This window comes from Crocodylus siamensis, chromosome 1 (genome assembly GCF_052110815.1).
Source record: "Crocodylus siamensis isolate JL-2025a chromosome 1, ASM5211081v1, whole genome shotgun sequence".
Taxonomy (NCBI): domain Eukaryota; kingdom Metazoa; phylum Chordata; order Crocodylia; family Crocodylidae; genus Crocodylus; species Crocodylus siamensis.
The window spans coordinates 275302821-275322059 of NC_143395.1; the positions used below are offsets into that span (position 1 = coordinate 275302821).

Sequence of the window (19239 nt, forward strand, 5' to 3'; positions counted from 1 at the left end):
AAAATAATTTAAATGAATTACAGGATCTATCCATTACATTCCCCCAGCATGCCAGAACATTAACCTTAAAACATGTGGAATATGACACCCAAATTCATATTACGCTATACAATGAATGGATTTGCTGTGCAAAAAATGTACCCATAGGCCTAGACAGATAACATCTAGCCACCAAATCTTCACATAGTATTTACTGCTCTAAAAAAAACAGACATTTTCTGACCGTGCTCCATTCATCTCTTCACAAAGGAGATGAATCCCTTATTGTTTAGTCCTGCTGTTAGTGTTTGTTAATTTGAGTAAATGTGGCACTAGGTAGTTGCTGGTTAAACAGAAGCAGTGGCCAAGTCAGTCACTCCTATATAAAATAGGTACAGTGTCACTAGCAGCACCAACATCTCCTACACCAAGTCTCATCAGCATGGCCAGATCTAGAAAGGGCTTACCAGTACGGGCAAAGATTAGTTCAGCCTCTGTACTAACCCACAATTTAGCACCCTTGGTGATCCTGTTATTGAGAGTGCAAAAAGAAGGGAACTAGAATCTGGAATGAAGTAAGATTTCATTTCAAGGAAGTCATTAAATAGTCATTAAATGGGAATTACCAGTCAGTCATTATTGCCAGTATAGACAGATTTTCAACCATTCATCTTCAGGCAAAAGGCTCAAAAGTTCCTTTCCAACATTCAGTCATCCAGTTCCTCTTTGGGTTTGTTTCGTTTAAAAAAAAAAAAAAATGTAGTGGTATCTATGTTTACCATTTCCTTTAATATCAAGACAAGGGTGCGTGTGTTTTGTGTGATTACAGATCTGAATTAATACTGAGCTTCCTGGTTTCAGACCACGGCGTTACAGCTAATTGCAACCTGATTAATACTACCAATAGTTTCCTGCACTTCATAGGTTATAACAACTGCTGTTTTGAATGGTCTTACTAGATTGCCTATTCTAATGCACTTCTTTTGTCTTTTATCTCTTCAACCCCAGGTCATGCCCCTTCTCCATCCTACCAAGCACTATTTGTTTGCAGTTGCATGGAGTTTTTTTCTCTGATATTTAGCTTAGCCTTTGCCAGCTGCTCCTTCAGACCTGAAGGGCACCTGATGCCTTGAAGCTTGTCCAAAGCTTTCTCAATTATACAACAAAAGATATCAGAAAAAAATCCCTGCCTTGAAAGCCAGATATATGAAAAAAACAGAGACCTATTTAGGAGGGTGATGGGGGAGAGCCAGGTTTTCAGAAATAAAGAGAAAGTTGAGTGGTACAAATTGAACCAAAACTGGTTCTGCTGCTTTGTGATTTCTTTTAGGCTGAGACAATACCACCACTATTACCCGAAAAGTGAACCTGGAAACTAGCCGATAAGACGCTTGTTAGATAACAAAAAATAGAGGCACTGGACCATCCCAGGCAGATACTTTGAGAATACCCAATTAGAAAAACTCCTAGGGAAGCTACTGTCAAGAAAATCAATTCTTTAAAGATATGGGTCAGACAGACTTTCTAGATGCAAGCTAGACATCCTTCCATAATTAAAATAAAGCGTGTATCCCGTCCAGTGGTAACTTTAGAAGGATGTCTCACAGGTCTGCACTTGCCTGCTGGCTCTTTATATTATGTTCTTTTAATAGTATTCTTTTAAGACCTTTTGGGACAGTGGTGGGTTGGGTTAGGCTTGAGGGACACGAGCATTGCTAGTGGTTGTAGAAGGAAAGGAACTGTTTCCTGAATGTCAGCGGTTGTACCAACGGCAAAGGTGCATCTGTTAGTGTAGGAACCCTTCCTACCCATTGCGTGTTTCCCTTCCTCGCTAAAACTGCAATGCAACCAAAGGAGGTCTGCAGGAAGAGGAGCATGGGGAGAAGCTGGGAGTGGATCAGGGATATGACACCCAGCAATATCTCCCCTTCTCCTCTGGCCCTGCAGTCTCAGTCCTCTCCCAGTGCCTGGTTGTAGGGGGGCTGGATGTGGGGAAACCAACTGAAACTGAATCCAGACTAGACAGAGGCGATGGTGGTAGGCAGACCACTGGACTTGAGGCAATTGAGTCACCTATCACTGATGGGGTTCAGTCTCCCCTTCTGACTCAGGTTTGCAGCCTTGGGGTGCTCCTTTGTTGCACCTGGCTCTTCAGGTGGTAGCAGTAGCTAGGAGTGCCTTCCATCAACTCCATCCAAGGAGAAGGCTGCAACTCGCTTTTTCAAAATCTGATCTGGTCACCATCATCCATGTCTTCATAACCTTAAGACCACACAACTGCAATGTGCTCTACATAGCACTGCCCTTGAAAACTATCTGGAAGCTATAGCTAGTGCAGAATGTGATGGATCATCTTCTGACGGGGGGTGGGATGCCAAGGCACATAGCTCCAGTCCTCCAGCTTCTCCACTGGCTCCCAATAACTTTTGGGGCACAATTCAAGGTGCTGATTCTGACTTCTTAAGCCCTAAATGGTCTCAGCCCTGCATACCTAAGGAAACACCCTCTCTCTTAGGCCTTATCATGAGTCCTAAGGCTACCTGAGAGCAACCTCCTGCAAGTACCATCACTACACCAAGTCGGCTTGGCAAAAATGTGAGGTTATTCTCAGAAGTTGCTCATGATCTCTGTTTCTCCCTCCCTTGAGGCTCACCAGAACCCAGGCTTGAACATCTTTTGGAATTACTGTAGGACCTTCCTATTTTGGTAGGCATTTATCAAACAAAAGCCAGGGTGTACTATTGTTTAGGTCATATCCCTTAAGCTAAGTCCCTCTGAATTCATTTTTTTCTCTTGGTTCTCACCTGTTTTATAGGTTACTTTGTTCTCTTATATGTAACCCGCCCTGAGCCTTTGTTGGAAAGGGTGGCATATCCATCAAATAAATTATTAAATATTTTAGGAGATGGGGCAAGAAAAGAAATGGGAAAAAACTCTACTGAAGGTCCTATGAGAGTGTTTTTAGTAGTCCTCTCTCTCAGCACATGACCCACCCAACCTAGACAAATTGGAGGATTTGACCAAAATAAATCTTAAGAGGTTCAATAAGGAGGACTGCAAAGTTATGCACTTGGGACAGAACAATCCGATGTAAAGGCTGGAGACTGACTGACTAAGCAGCAGCAGCTCTGCAGAAGAGAACCTGGGGTTACAGTGGACAATAAACTCAATATGAACCAACAGTGTGCCCTTGTTGCAAAGAAGACTAATGACATACTGGGTTGCTTTAGTAGGAGTGTTGCCAGCAGGCAAGGGAAATGATTCTTCTCCTCTATTTGGCACTGAGGCCACATCTGAAGTACTGTGTCCTGTTTTGGGCCCCTCACTACTGAAAAGATGTGGACAAATAGGAGAGAGTCCACTGGAGGGTGACAAATATGGTTAGGGGGCTGGAACACATGACTTCTGAAGAGAGGCTGGTGAAACTGGGCTTATTTAATCTGGAGAAGAGAAGACTGAGAGGGGATTTAATAACAGCCTTCAACTACCTGAAGAGAGGTTCCAAAACGGATGGAGCTCGGCTGCTCTTAGTGGTGGCAGACAACAAAACAAGGAACAATGGTCTCAAGTTGCAGTAAAGGAAATTTAGGTTAGATATAAGGAAAAACTCTCTCACTAGGAGAGCACTGGAAAAAGTTATCCAGAGAGGGGGTGGACTCTCCATCCTTGGAGGTTTTTAAGACTTGGCTAGGCAAAGTCCTGGATGGGGTAAGATAGTTAAGGATAGTCCTGCTTAGAGCAGGGGTTGGACTAGATGACCTCCTGAGGTCCCTTTTGACCCTAATTTTCTATGATTCTAACTCTTTTCCAGCCACCTATAAAGACTAACACACCCAGTCATCTTTGCATCCACTGCAAAGACACATGACATGCTTTAATCACAGAGGCATCTGAAATGTTCAAAGTGCTTCTTGTTTCATAAATCGAAATAAACAAGCCAGCCAGCCAATACAGGCCAGGGAAATCATGAAGTCCACAGGGCAAAATCCTGGCCCCACTGAAATCCATAATAAACACCCACTGACATCAGTGAAATCAGGATTTCATCACTGTGGAAGGCTCTGATTTTAGCCATGTGGGAGAGCATCACTAGAGTTTCAGTGGTTAATTTATATGTAATCACATTAAAACCTGTAATTCATATATAATAAACATGTCCCTAGAAATTTTGCACTTTTAATACTAATATTTGCTTGCTAACAAATAGTTACTGTATTTATCATGGGCCAGCCAGAACTGAATCCTTAACATTAGATTTATCAAAATATTCACTGTTTCCAAGGGTTAGAGTGGAGGAAAGACCTGATACCACTAATCCCTTTTCCAGACTTCTTTAAGGGTCCCAAGTCCCTGCTAATTCTAAACAAATGGGAAGCGTGTGTATTGGTGTCTATATACTGAGAGCTTTCTTAATGATTTATCTAGCTGAGCCTGAATGTCACTTACGAGCCCAGTTCCTTTTAGCATCCTAAACCTCCAGAAAAGGTAAATATGTAAAAATGTAACACTAATCCTCAGTGTAATTGCTTTAAAACCTAAAACAACTCTGATTTGTTGATGAAGTCAAGAGTATAAAGCAGATCACTCAACAATGATGGTAGACATACTTGTCTTACCTTTTTTGTTGGGCTGCTTTCTTCTGTCTGTGGCGGGACTCTATTCATCTGAGGGTGTAATTCAATCTCAGATACTTGTTCTGTCTGTAACAACAAATCAGTCATTGCTGCACCCAGAAAATGACTAGCAGTCATGTACAATAAGGACAATGAAAGCAAACATTAGGCACAAAAGGAAAGTTACTCTAGCAATTCAGCTCTGAAGGAAATAAAACTACAGAGTGATATCTGAATGCATGACATACATGTTTTTAGTAGATGTTTAATTAAACCATTTTCCCTTTACAGTAAAAAGAAGACAAGAGAGTATTTTTTGTAACTGCTTCCTTTTTTGAACACAAATGACTTGCTACTCAGAAACCTTAGTAGGGTTACCTTATACAGTGTTGCACTTAATGCCTGACTATTTAGAGGTACGGTAAGACCCAGGAAACACCATATAAGTCAGAGTTGCAAACTGTCACTTGATTTTGAAGACTCCAATTAAAGAAAAAAAAATGAAAACATGTTAAATAATCATCTGAGATCAACCAATATTAACCAGGGGACTTGAGGGAAACCAAATAATCTTCCTTCCTGTTCTAAGCCAGTCCCAAATAGGAAACAAATAGAATAATCAACATATGACTGTACATCTTCAGGAGAAAAATCCTTAAACAATGTCTGGCTAGGAGGATAATGGAAACACTGGGCTAATTCAAAAGCAGCTTTGCTAAGTTTTGTAGGCAGTGTTGGAAGCCATGTCTCTTTGAGCAGGGAACATCATGTAGACCCCCAAAATAATACACCTGGCTCCTGTGGAGAGACTACTAAATTCCCTGCTCTCCAAGGTGGAGTAATAACTCCCAGTTACTACCTTTTAGATTGCCTCCCAATTTCTGCCAGCTGAGTTATGGGGCAGCAATGTGGCTGGCCTCATCTTGCCTTCCTGATTGAAGAGAAGCAGTTAGCTCTATTAATCTGAAGTCAGACAGAAGTCCATTCATAGCATCTGATAAAGTAGGCTGCTGCCTATAAAAGCCTATGCCTTGCTGAACCACTTAGTCTCTAAGGTGCCACCCTACCTTGCCTTCTGTCTAACTAAAGAGTTACTGCTCCATAATATGCTCCTTTATCAAAAAAATGGTACATTTCCATAAGGTTTACATATAAAGCAAAATCAATTGATTCATAGGAAACAATTGCAAAATCCTACTTAACTTCAACCAGGCCAAGATTTTAACCAGTCTCATAATAATAATTTATGAAGCCCTGAAAAAACAAAACAAAAAACTATTCTGCTATTACCGGCAGATTTTTGCTGAAAGACTTCTGCAACCAACAACTGTCTCTATGTCTTCAAAATGTGTAGCAGCTGAACACACTTTAACACCTGATTTAGCCCAAACCATAAATGAAACATTTACAGAAATATATAAATACATCTAAAAAGAAAGTCTATTACACCGCTTCTATTCCCTTCACAATTAAAACAATAGGAGCTGCACAGAAGCTGAAGGGAAAAGCAGTTTTGTCAGTTTTGCTAGTGCTCTAAAACTGTAAAATATTGAACTTACACAGATAGCAGAGTGATCTGTGAATTTCTTTTAAAACACATGAAATTTTTCCTGAGGAAGGAAAAAATATCCTGGCTGATAGGATTTCTCTCCCCTTTTCCTCTTTAAAGTTTGCTACATTTACAAGGTAATCTGATGCTGAAAAGCATCTTACTGTAATTTGTCAGTGAGTAAATCATTTGGATAACATCTTAATGCCAAAAAGCTTTCATATGTTTCAGAAGTGAATGAACAGGGTTAAATTACCTTAATTTAGCTTCACTTACTGGAAAGTAGGAGTGGACAGACAAATCAGTTATAACAGTTCAGCTGAGGTGCACTCACAAACAGTAAATCTCCCCACTATACACTTTTAAGTAATATAATTGTTTATCTGTTCATGTTCTTGGTGTTGTTTTAACCTTGCTCCCACTGAAATCAATGGTAAAACTTGTGCTTGAATCAAATCACAATCTACATTCCCTACCTTTCGAAACAAAAAAGGCTAAATAGGTGGCCCCTGCGCTGATTCATGTGGCTGCGTAGTGCCATTTCTTCCTGAGAAACTGAGGGACTGAACAAGTCAAAATAACTGATCCAGACTCCCGGTCCATACATGCTACCCACAAAAAAGCAAGCAACAGAAAGAAAAAAGGCAAGGGACCTGGTAAAAAGATTTAGAATAGTCATAGAAAAACTGGTAGAAAGAAGACCTCACCACAGAAGAATGCTATGTACAATTACAGTAAAATCTCAGTTATCCAGCATGAGTGGGGAATGGGAGGCACTGGTTATCTAAAAATTCTGGTTATCTGAGAGTTATACTCAAGGAAGACAGTGCCATACTTGTAGTGTGAATTTTCAGAGAATTAGTGTTCAATACATTACAGTATAACATACTGTGTTTCCCAATTGTATAAAGACTAAAACGGCATACAGATGAAAATGCCATAATAGTCAGCCACTCCAAATGCCAAGACAGCCCAACCACAGGCTGCTGCAGCAGGGGGAAGGGGTGTGAACACTCAGATACCCTCAGAGCAGCACAGCAGGCAGGAAAGCAGTGCGGCATGATGTGTGTACTCCAATACCCTCAGAGTGGTGCAGCAGGCGGCAAAGTGGTGCAATGCAGCACAGAACGGTGTGTCCCGCCACTGAAATTCTAGTTAACTACTCTGGTTAGTTAAATGCCAGATAACAGAGATTTTACTGTACATTTTTAAGAGAAGTACAAGTTTTGGAACCCACCAGAGACAAATGCTACCCAAGGTGCTGATCCCAGTGCTGAAGAATAATATTTCAGAACTCCCTGCAGTCTGATATCTCAGTACTGAAAGACACAGCACTTTTTAAATTTGTATTAGCTATTTGAGCAGCTTGGAGGTAGGGTAGTCATTAAAATAACAACCTTCATTGACAGTGGTAGTATCAGGCTACACTGCGCTCTTTACTGTGTCAAGAACCATTGGTCCTGGTGTTACTGCCTTGCCTGGTAAGCCGTGATCATGAGGCTTGTGCTCCTCCACAGAAGACAGATCTCAAAATCCAATTGGGCACAGCTGGCCAGAGAGGTCAGATGGTAAACTGAATACATAACTCCATTTTCACAACGAGAAAGGAATCACTGCTGGTACAGCAGCTCATGTATAATGAATGAAACCAAGTGACTGCTGTGTCCCTCAAGTGCCACCTAGTGGCATGTAAAACAGACCACTGCAGAGCACTGTTTCCGAGAACACAGTGCATTACATATACATGTGCAGATGAAACTGGTGGGTCTGAATTCATTCATGAGACAGGCAGACAACAGGCTAGACCATACAGAATATATATGAACTTGCTTGAACTTTCTACTTCTTCTTAAACAGAGTTAACTGTTATTTCCTACTTTTCTTAGTTCTGATCTACACATACAAGATTTGCGGATACAACCGTGTCAGTTAGGAGTTGGGAAGGAGGGGGGGACATGACAGATATACCTATGCCCACAAAAGTCCTAGTGAGGACATAGTCATTATAGCTGCAAAAACCTCTTTTTTGCCATTATAACTTATTTTGTTTTTGTTACTTCAACAGAACCACTTTTGTGCTGGTGTGATTTGCATGGCTATAAGGAAGGTTTGCCTTTATACCTCCCTGGCAAACTTCTTCTAGTATAGGCAAGGCCTTAAAAATCTTATACATTCCCCATGCAGATTTTTTAAAAAGATAGTCAGAAACTAATATTTTTCCATAAACCACATCTGTTCCAAGGAATCCTCCCTTAAGGCAGATCCCATGGACAGCCATCCATCTGCACTTATCTGTAAAGACCCACAGAGCACCTCCTGGTGGATCTCAGGCAATTAATGGGATTTCAGGTCCCAACCACTTTGTTCACAGAGTCCATCTTGTCACTGAAAGCATGTAAATACTGTGGAAGAGGAAAATGCTCCTCAGAGGACCAACCTAATATACAATTATTAAAAATAGTAGGATATTTGTAATGACAGCTGGTTTTTATTTTTCTTCTGATGGGGTGGGGGCTCTTCTTGGATGACCCTTCCCTCTAACTTCAGCACTTCGGGCACTTTGTGACCTGCCCTTCTTGCTGTAGGCTTAACGTGACTTGCACCACAGTACACCGTAACTCAGTTGTCATGGCATGTAAGGAGAAGGTGATCATCCAAGAACATTTGAAGGAGGGGCAGGGAGTCCCTCCTAATAACCCAATAATTCAGTATCATATCTTATACCTCCTATGTTGCATGTCACATTCACATTTACTGGGAATTTTTTTCTTCTTCAGGCAGCAATTTAAACCAACTAATGAAGGTCCCCTGGACTACCAGGGCTGCAAGTGTCATTCATAGAATAAGTGAGTGAACTTGTAGCTCAAATCTAGTATTAGTTCATGTGTTTCCCAATTGTTAGAATGGGGGACAGCATAAAGGCCTTTGGTTTTTATTTCCATCTCAGACACTCATGACCTCATTACATAACCCTGGGTCAGTCAGTGACAGCCTCCCTATTGTGACAGTCCTTTAAGTTTAAAGGAAGTTCACTACAAAACAGATCCTGACATCATATTTCAAGTAGGTTAAAACAGGTCAGCTGAAGATAAACATACATGCAGGGCCTGCTCTTGCCAACATTTATGCCCAAGAGTAACGTAAGATTTTACATTTGAACAATCCCAATGTAGTTCACATGAGTGAAATTACCCGTACTCATTGTATCAACAACCATTTCCAATGCCACTTCCAACTGACACAAGGGTCATGAAAAAGGGTTCATCTGTAAGGAAAGGTGGGCTGTTTCCTTAACACTCAGATATACCAATTATGATTTCCTATCATCTATGCGAATAAGTTAAATTTGAGAGAATCTTCTTTCCTTTCTAAGGGTTCATATTTTTGTGTTTCAAAGCAGTCTTCAAGAAAGCCAAGTCCAACCCCTCCTGTGTCTAAGTCTGGTGTAAAACCACGCTGAACTGCCAATTCTTTTTTCAGCTTGTTATAAAAACTGAAAGTGATAAGGCAGAAAGAAAACCTATAGGGATGCAAATGCAACAAGCTGCCAAGACTTTGGTGTGTTGACTGCTTTCCCAGCACTGTGCAATCCCAAAGTTTTGATAAGCTATTTATTTATTTATTTGAGATATCTGAGAGCTGGTGATAAGGTATGGGGAAAAGGCAGCAAATACACACAAACTGCCATGATGCTCAAATCCATTCACAAATAATGAAGAGGACCCAGACGGAAACATTAGCAATCTGCTTTAATACTTCACTTTCATAAAACCAGATTAATGTAAGCTAGAAGGGGATATGTGCCCTCTGCTACAGATACATGGATATGAATCTAATTTAAAAAAAACTAACAAACTATAAAAAATATAAAATGTACTGTAACTAAGATATTTGTCCCTCTAGAAGAATTTCATTGGAAAAGTCTTTATTGCATCCATCAAAGGGCTCCAAAATACCTTTTAATTATGCACCAGTCTCCAATACTTTAAAGCATAATTTTTGTTTATTTGTTTGACCATTCTGGATTTAACAAATAATTTTCTCTGACAGAGGAGGATTATCCACTTGTATTGTGCTAGGAAGACAGATGGCAGACTCTTTTGTACTATAGATGATTAATATTTTTATTACAGGCATTGACTTCTTCAGTATTTAATGCACTGATTACACAGCATATGCTAATCCGCAGCATCTATGGTAGGCTACAGCAATTCTTTATCCGACAATTACCTTTTTCTTTTAGCACATATACTAGCTAGAAAAGAGGCTATCTTAGCTTAACTGAAGAAAACACTGGTGGTAGTGATTCCACTCTAGATGCAATGAGCAGGTTTCCATAAACTAAATACATTATTTTCTTTTTATTTCTAGAACAAAAAGTTACCTCTCTAAAGCTCTAGGTGTCCTGCCAGCACTTAAAATCACTCATACTGTAAAATGATGTAAAAAAGCACCCCAATCAGCCTGTGTTACCAAAAAACAGTTTCAATAAACTAATATAAACATATCAATAAACCCATTCCCATTTCCTATGTATCCTGACTTTTCCTGAATACCTGTGAAACCAGATACGCCTTGCCACATGTCCTGAAGATCAGCAGGCTTCTGCTATCTGAGGCCGAGAGTAGGGAAAAAGTATTCCACAATAAAGGGGCTCCTCATAGAAACAATCATGTTGTCAGCTCTCATTTATCCATGGCAGTATTGAAACAAAATATGAAATTCAAGAAAAGCACGCTCATAGTAACAAAGAGCTTGAGCCAAACACCCATCACAAGACAACAGAAGTCTTCCCAAAGGACCTAATCCAAAGTCCACTACACATTCAATAATAAGACTTCTACTGACTTGAACAGTTTTCTGTTAGTTGATTAAATCTTCAGGTAGGCCCTGGTTCAGGACAGCACTGAAGGACATGAATTGAGATGTTTATCTAAACTGATTAAAAGGTAAATTGTGTGAGAGAGACACAAAGAATTATTCAGTACCAGGTCATAATTTTTTAGATCTAAGATCTAAAAGTTCATTCAGAAAGATTTAGAAGTAGTAATATCTTAGGGGTTTTTTTTACATGGAATACCTGAAAATCAGTTTCTTCTTCACTCAGCGTTCCTGACAAACACTGAGTTTAAATCTGCAAAGTTTTACATTGTGTGATACTACGAGCGGTTCTGTGAGAAACCTGGGATTCTGCTCTTAGCAGTAAATTGACAAAGAATGTAGAGTTTGAAATATTTTAATTAAAAAAAATACAGGCACAAACTTCTTATATATTTAGGTCTGGGTTATCACCTGTCTCTACAATGTTCTTATTGCCCAATGGCCGAGCAATGAACTAAGAAGTGAACTAAATCATCAAAGCACACCCCTCTGAAGTAATATAATTTGAAACAGGAGACCACTATGGCATCTTTAAGTGTGGCTTTCAGGAGACTCTTTAATTAAAGCGCTGCCAGTATCTCATGTATTCAGCGTCCTGCATTTCAAAATGGTGAGGGCATTTTACCTAAACCTTGTTTGATAAGCTTTAGTTAAAACTCCCCTGCTGCCATTTTGAAGCACAAGGATGCAGGATACAAGTGATGCTGAGGCTGCTGGAGCATGCCAATTAGCAGGCTCCAGCAGACTTAATGAATTCAGTATGCTTCGGTGTATGCTGAGTAGAACGTGTCGGAGCAGGCGTTGGGCACGTGTATAGGTGCCCCAAGAGACTGAATTGAGAAGCTACTCAGATTCTGGTTACAGGCAAAAACAACAAGCTTCTGTCCTCTAGCAGCCAGGAGGCGGTGCTAGACAACCGGGTGAGACTGGAAAGATTGCCTGCTTCTTCTAGGGCACAGGTTGGCAACTTCTGCCACTATAGGCTGCTACTTGTGACCTAGTCCCCACCATGGGCCACCCCCCCTCATGTCCCTAGCAATCAGATGCTGCAAAGTGAATACATAGACAATGGCAGATGCTGAGACACTAGGGATGCTTCTTCTGCTGCAGCAGAGAGAATGATTTGAATTTAGCAGGTAATAGGACCCTGGGCCACCACCTCTGCTACTGTGGCTGCAGCATGCTACTGATATTCCTAAGCTGCCACAGGATGGATCTACTCTCTTCACAGGCCAGACCTGGCCCGTGGGGCACAGGCTGCCAAGCCCTGTTCTAGAGTTAAATTCAGCTGGCCAGGAGAGGAATTTCCTAGTCTTACCTAAAACCAGAGCCTGAGAGCCTAAGAATTCTGTCAACGGTTTCAATTTAAAAGAGCAACCAAGACTGTAAAAGCTATTTTTTAGCTCAAATTTCAATTAAGTTACAAAACAAGGCAGGAAGCAAATTCTGACCCAATATACTATCCACTGATACCCACAATGGATATTCTCACATTGATTTCCAGAGGGTTTTGAAAAGGCCTTTGATGGAAGTAACAAGTTGTTGGAAAATAATAATTTTTAGGACTTCGGCGTGTAACTTTTGTTAACCTCATTGACACCTTAGTGACATGAGCAGTCTCACCAAAAATTTATAAGGACTGCACAAGCTAACCTCACATATCCATGCACAGAATACTTTATTAACGACTCAGGATCTGAATATTTTGAAGTTCAGCAGGTCACTGGTAATACTTTTCTCCTAGGAGTCAGTAACTTTTTAACTTTTCTATTTATATTTAAGATTTTACCTGCATGTGCCATTTTTGTTGACACACTAAAACTGCCAGCATAGAGTCGACGAGGAAAATTGGTAACCAAGTTTCAAGAAATAAATTATAGTAGAAATCAGCATTAATCCACAAAAACCAACCATTCTTATAAATGAAATGAGATTGGAAGTAATCTGTTTCTCAGCCAAGATGCACATAGTTTTCTTCTACTCCCAGTATCTTCCAAATCCCTCCTTATATAGTATAGGCATAGCTTGAGACAGCTAGCGATTTTGGGGATGGAAGACACTAGACAACATAATTTATATACAGACTGCTAGTTCAGGGGGTTTATGCTGCAAAAATTTTGCTGATGCTGAATAAAACTTTATGGGGTCATATATTGCCTTCAGTATCAATTCATAATTCTCATTAAGAATGTTATAATAAATTTCCTACAGTATGCCGCTACCATCACCAGTTTTTGTAGACCCCAAAACCAACTGTAATAACACATTATTTTTGCTTTCCATAAAAATACAGGTTCAGTCTGAGCTTTGGGGGGATCATATTCAGCTAAACCTCAGTGAAAATGGAATCTTATTCATGTGTATCCAAAGTCAGGTCCTATATAAAATTAACATTCTTACAAGTTAAATATTTAGACTCTCTTGTGATCTTTTCATCACAATTCTTACTGCCACTAAGTCGCACAGATTTTGCACCTGTACACTGATCTTCTAAAGCAGCATGTTTTAGAGAGTCAAGTAAGATTGATTTCATTCCTATTTAGCCCTAATCCTGATCCCTGGACTCCAAATATAATCAGGACGAGGAAAAATGACAAAATAAGCATATTTATCATGCTACAGGCGAGCTACAAAAAACACCAGTGGGAATGATACCAGATAGTAGCAGTGCAACTATCCAAAAATGGTAATGGAAGGAAAATACTTCAGAATAACTTCCTGGACAAATAGATTTTTAGTCTTTGTGAAAATCTACTTCTGTCAAAAGAAGCCTTTTCATCTGTCTTTTGCAGTAACTTAGACAAACCTGGATTGTTTTTTTAAAAACAGAAACACCACATTACTGAACAAAAGGAATACAGCAGACGTAATACCAGTATATTTGGGTTTCAGTGAAATGTGAGAAATACTATTTTACAAAATTTTACTAGAAAATTAATTCAAACTGGTTTCCACAGAAATACAGAAATGTGGACTGTAAACTGGATAGAGAGATCATAAACACTAGGTAGTTGTCTATCTAGAGAGCCATCTACAATATTTAAGCACTAATGAGACAGACAGACAGACACACCTTAACGCAGAGTCCTTGTGGTAACTGTAATATATATATACTGCTGCAAGGCTGTTTCCTCTGCACTGTGTTGAGTGCTCAGCTGTATGGGTCCCCAAAATGGTCTGCTCTTCCAACATTATATTCACTAGGATTATTTTCTAATTCAGTTACATTTTAACCTGGGGTTCATTCCTGTTACCACAAGGACCCCAGGTTAAAATGTCACTGAATTAGAAAATCCTAGTGAATATAATGTTGGAATAGTAGTCCATTTTGGGGACCCATACAGCTGAACACTCAACACAGCGCAGAGGAAACAGCCTTGCAACAGTCCTTCGGGGCATGGCTGATCAACCAAATCCTAAAATCCTCCATATAAAGTGAAATGGCCGACAGGGATGTGCGCACACCCACAGTGTGGACTGGAATGAGCACTGGAGTGAGTTCTGAGGAAGAAGCCCAGCTGCTGCTTTCCTGGGAACTGGCTTATTCTAAGACAACACTGTCGATTCCTTTAGTTCCAAGAGAAGGAAGGGGGAACCGGGCTGGATTAAAGGAAGCCAGCACCCTAGAGACACCATCATACTTCTGGCACATGCTTTGTAACTCACAGCTCATGATTCCACCCCCCGGCACTCATTCACATCCCTACCTACAGAGCGTAATGATGGCAAAGATCCCCTTCCCACACAGTAAGAATGGCAAAAGGCCTGTTTCTATATCCTAGACCCCTGCTACACATTCAAGTAAAAGCTGGACAGAAACCAGTTACAGAGTTATTACACATTTTCAATCATTGCATTTACAGCTTGTTGGCTCTTTTTATAGTTGACAGTCATTTTTATCCTATGATAATTTTTCTGCCCTTGTGGCTGGTCAAAATTTATTGTGCAATTAACCAGTTTATTGTGTGATAATTTGCTCTTGTGGCTGGTCTTACTTTGCATGTGTGGCCAGTGTAAGTTTACTGCACGATTAATCAGTTAATTGTGTAATATGTAACATGCAGCAGTAGCCCTATAAACAGCAAGAAGTTTCCCCTGTCTGACGCCAAAAGTGGCAGCAATGCACCAGTCTCTGATATTTTATCCAGTTGTCAGGTTGTATCTGCTTTGGTCAGTGCACAGTGCTCTTCTCTTCCTGCTACATGTAGACTCCTCTGCTGGACCCTGAGAGAAGAGGCTCTTAGCATCAATGCCCCATGCTTATGCATGGAGCATTCAGGGGTACAGCTTCATGCTGTCTGTGGACTTAGGCAGACATTTTGGCATGAGTTATGCTTGGGGAGCACAATTTCATATTCTTCTTCATGATCTCAAAAGCTACAAACTAACGTTTATTTACTTCGATGAATGGGAAAAATCAGATACAAAAAAAAAAAAAAATCAAAAAACCCCCAAAATCACAGAATGTCAAGAGCTGGGGATTAAGGAATATGCCTTAAGATCGCCCTGACTGAAAATACATAAGCTTTATGTAATAGACAACAGCATATGTTCTCAGTGGTCAAAAGGGAAGCAGAACTGCCATGACATTTTGTCAGTTCCATGTTTTATTATGTATATTATACTTACCCATTAGCCCAATTCTTCACAGCCATCATTCTGATGCACATCATTTAGCTCACAGGTTATGAATCTACCCTCATGGCCCTGCAACCAGCTACATTTAGGACTGGATCTAGGATTTCAAAACAGGAGGGGCCTGGAGATACAACTGGTGCCCTCCTGTGGGTAGACTGCACCATGTCAGCAGCTACTAGAAACTATGTTGAGTCCCAAAGTAGGTACGACTCCCCAGCCCTTCACCCCCTCCAGGGCTCTCCCATAGGGGTTGCCTCTAAGCATATGAGGGCCCACCTACTGCCACCACTGTCCCCAGCTGATCCAGGGGCAGGAAGAGTCCCAGAGCTAGTCATGCCTCACTCCAGTCAAGGGCTGTGGTAAACAGCTGCATAGGGCACAGCTTCAGACAGCAATAGCAACTGGCAGACTCCAGGTGTCCTCCACTAGTTGGGAGCAGGGGCTGGAAGGGGGGCTGTCCATGAATTCTGCCCATCTCCAACCCAGCCTGCCACTCTGCAGAGCTGCACCCCACATCTGGAGCCCCCAGGCTAATGCAAAACCTGGGGAAGGGGACAGGGAGAAGGGACTGGTTGGCACCACTGCTGAGTCCAGCACCCAGTGAACACTGCTGGCTACAGGTTAGCTACTCTGTTGAAGACAGGTAAAGTTACAGCACTCCCAGATCTGTCCCTGGCTACACCCTGCCCTGCATAGAGTAACAATGGCAAGGATTCCCTTCTCTTCACAGGCAGTGACAATGACTGCTTCAAGAAAGTAAATGCAACAAGGAGGGCCAGATGCAAGTTCAGTATAATGAGTTTTTGGTATAACTGGAAATATTAGGCAGGCAAGGTTGTTTAAGTAGATGTGGTCATGTGGGATGTGTGGTCACGCTTGATAGGCGTGCAGATACAGGCGGACATAGACAGGCTTGCAAGTTGGGTGGACCAGAACCAGATGAATTTCAATGTTGAGAAATGTAAAGTGCTCCACCTGGGGATGAAAAATTCTCCGCACACCTGCAGGCTTGGCAATGCCAACCTGACCAGTACCACAAGTGAAAAGGACCTGGTGGAAATAATACAGCACAGTATGAACATGAGCTGTGACACTGTAGCCAGCAGGACCAACAATACCCTGGGGCATGTATCAATTGATGCACCTACACCAAAATCAAAGAAGTGATTCTCCCACTCTACTCAGCATTGGTGAAACCACAGCTGGAGTACTGCATCCAGTTCTGGGCGCTGCACTTTAACAAGGATGTGGTAAAGCTTGAGAGAGTCCAGAGAAGGGTAACCTGTATGATTAGAGACTTGCATGGCAAGCCATATGAGGAAAGGCTGAGGGATCTGGGACTCTTCAGCCTGAAAAAAAGAAGGCTGAGGGAGAACATGGTAGCAGGTTACCACTACATGAGAGGCATACATCAAGGGCTCGGTGAACAACTGTTCACCAGGGCACCCTCAGGGAAAACTAGCAGTAATGGTCACAAACTCCTTGGAAGACCATTTACCCTGGCAATCTTCAAGAGGAGACAGGATGGTCTCCTTGCTGGAGTCACCTGACCCCAGTAGTCTTTCCTGCCTGGTGCAGGGGGCTGGAACCAATGATCTTCTGAGGTCCCTTCCAGCCTTACAATCTGTGAATCTATGTGATATCTTTTATTAGACCAGGGTGTTTCAACTTTTTTAATGAGTGTACCCCCAACAGCCCCCTTTTTTAATAAGCGTACTCCCAGGAGGAGGGGGGGGGTGGTAAGTAGCCAGATGTGAAGACAGGGTGGGCGGAGGGGCAACATCCAGATGTGGAGCTGAGGTGGGGATGGGCATGAATGGCTAGACACTGAGCAGGGGCATGGCAAGTGGTAGAGAGGCCCTGCCTGCTCCTGTGAGGCACTGGCACAGGGTGGCAGCACTTAGTCCCCGCCCACCCCCACATAACCTCTGGGACCTTTTAAAGTACCCCCAGAGGTATGCACACCCTGGTTGACAACCCCTGTACTCAGCCAACTGAGTAGTTGGAAAAAATTTCTTGGCAAGCTTTTGGGTGCAGTCCTTTCTGCCTATGTCCTTAGACCAAAACAGCTACAACCAAAAACCCACCAACCTGGAAACATTTAATATTGTGAATAACTACAGTTTCAAGAGCACACTGAGTTTGACTGCCTGGAAGAATCTGGCAGAAAGAGCACAACGTCTAACCAAAAAAAAAATTGTAATGACCATGACAGAAGCATGGGACCAAGACTAATGCTCTAGTTGTACTTTGTCATTGATTAAACTCGCATAGAACCTTCCACCCAATTAAAACAACTTCTACCCTATCACATCTTGTGGACATACAAGAGCCTGTAGAGCCTAATAAACACTTTAACTTCACTCTAAATACTCAATCTACCCTGGCTCTCTTTGCAGTTTTCTGTGGGTGACTGGGTCTCACAATAAATTGTTTCCCTCTCCTCCTCCATCAATGGATTTCCAATGCAGTGCCAAAATAAAGCACACCATAAACATGCACGAATGGTGCAGAGCAACCTTAAATACTTGGGGTACACTTTAACCCCCAAACTACTTTTGTGCTTAGCCACATGCATCTATTGAAATGGCAAAGAAATAAAAAAGGCTTTTAACAGCATTGTAGAAAGTTAATTAAAATTGAAACTTAAAAAGAGCAAGATTAGTAGTAAAAACAGGAAAAAGCTGCGTGCATCATGCCAGAATAATTATTTTTCTTCAGTTCTTAATCCTGCCAGTATTTTGAAAACAGATCAGTTACTCTTGAACATATTCATGCTCTTTACATCAAGGGCCCCATTTGGGTAATGTAATCCATATGCTTATTATAGCAATGCATGCTAGACTTAATGGCCAGCTAAACTGAATTATGAACCCCATCAACTAATATATATATATATATGTATATATATATATATACACATATATATATACACACACACACACACACACACACACACACACACACACACACACACACACACACACATATATATCTTGATCGTTTAAAGGCATGTTTTGATGACAAGGGCACATAAGACGTGGCAGATTACAGTTTGTGTGGTCTAAAATACTATTTCAATTGTTTTTCAATTCAAATTTTAAAAAGTATTTTTAAAAGAAGTAAACATATATTAAAAAATACATCTCCAAGAATTATGTACATAAAATTGATTTATTTTCCAGAAAGACTGTTGTGCTGAAATAGAAGAGAAGGCTGGATTTTTTTGTGGGACTACCATATTTAAAATGCTAAAACATACCTGTTCCGGTACTCTGAAGTCTACATAGCTTGATTTGGGTTGGGTGGCTGGTTCAGTATTTGCAACAAGAGGCACCTAATGGACATGAATATATGTATTACTCTCCCATCACCTTGTTGAGGGACTAAAATCTATTTTAAACACAGAAAAAAAACCCAAAAAATTCTTGCCTGTAGCACTGATTTTTGTCAAATAATAGGTTTTGTTTTGCTTCTTTGCTGTCCAGAAAACAATGATGAAATTTTGCATGTGAAAGGATACAGTAGAGCTAGAATGGCTTATGACAGCAATAAGGCAGACAAAGAAGAAATCATTCA

General features: G+C 41.0%; 1 protein-coding gene across 6 annotated transcripts in view; it reads right to left on the minus strand.

The window, feature by feature from the left end:
• Positions 1-19239, minus strand: part of REPS2 (RALBP1 associated Eps domain containing 2) — a 179102-nt gene that overhangs the window by 18125 nt on the left and 141738 nt on the right. For all 6 annotated transcript variants that reach the window (XM_090063020.1, XM_090062995.1, XM_090062986.1 and 3 more), the window contains exons 16-17: positions 18923-18997; positions 4596-4679 (exon numbers count right to left, since the gene is read on the minus strand). In XM_090063020.1, the coding sequence (XP_089919146.1) occupies positions 4596-4679; positions 18923-18997 (159 nt within the window). The remainder of the gene's footprint in view (positions 1-4595; positions 4680-18922; positions 18998-19239) is intronic.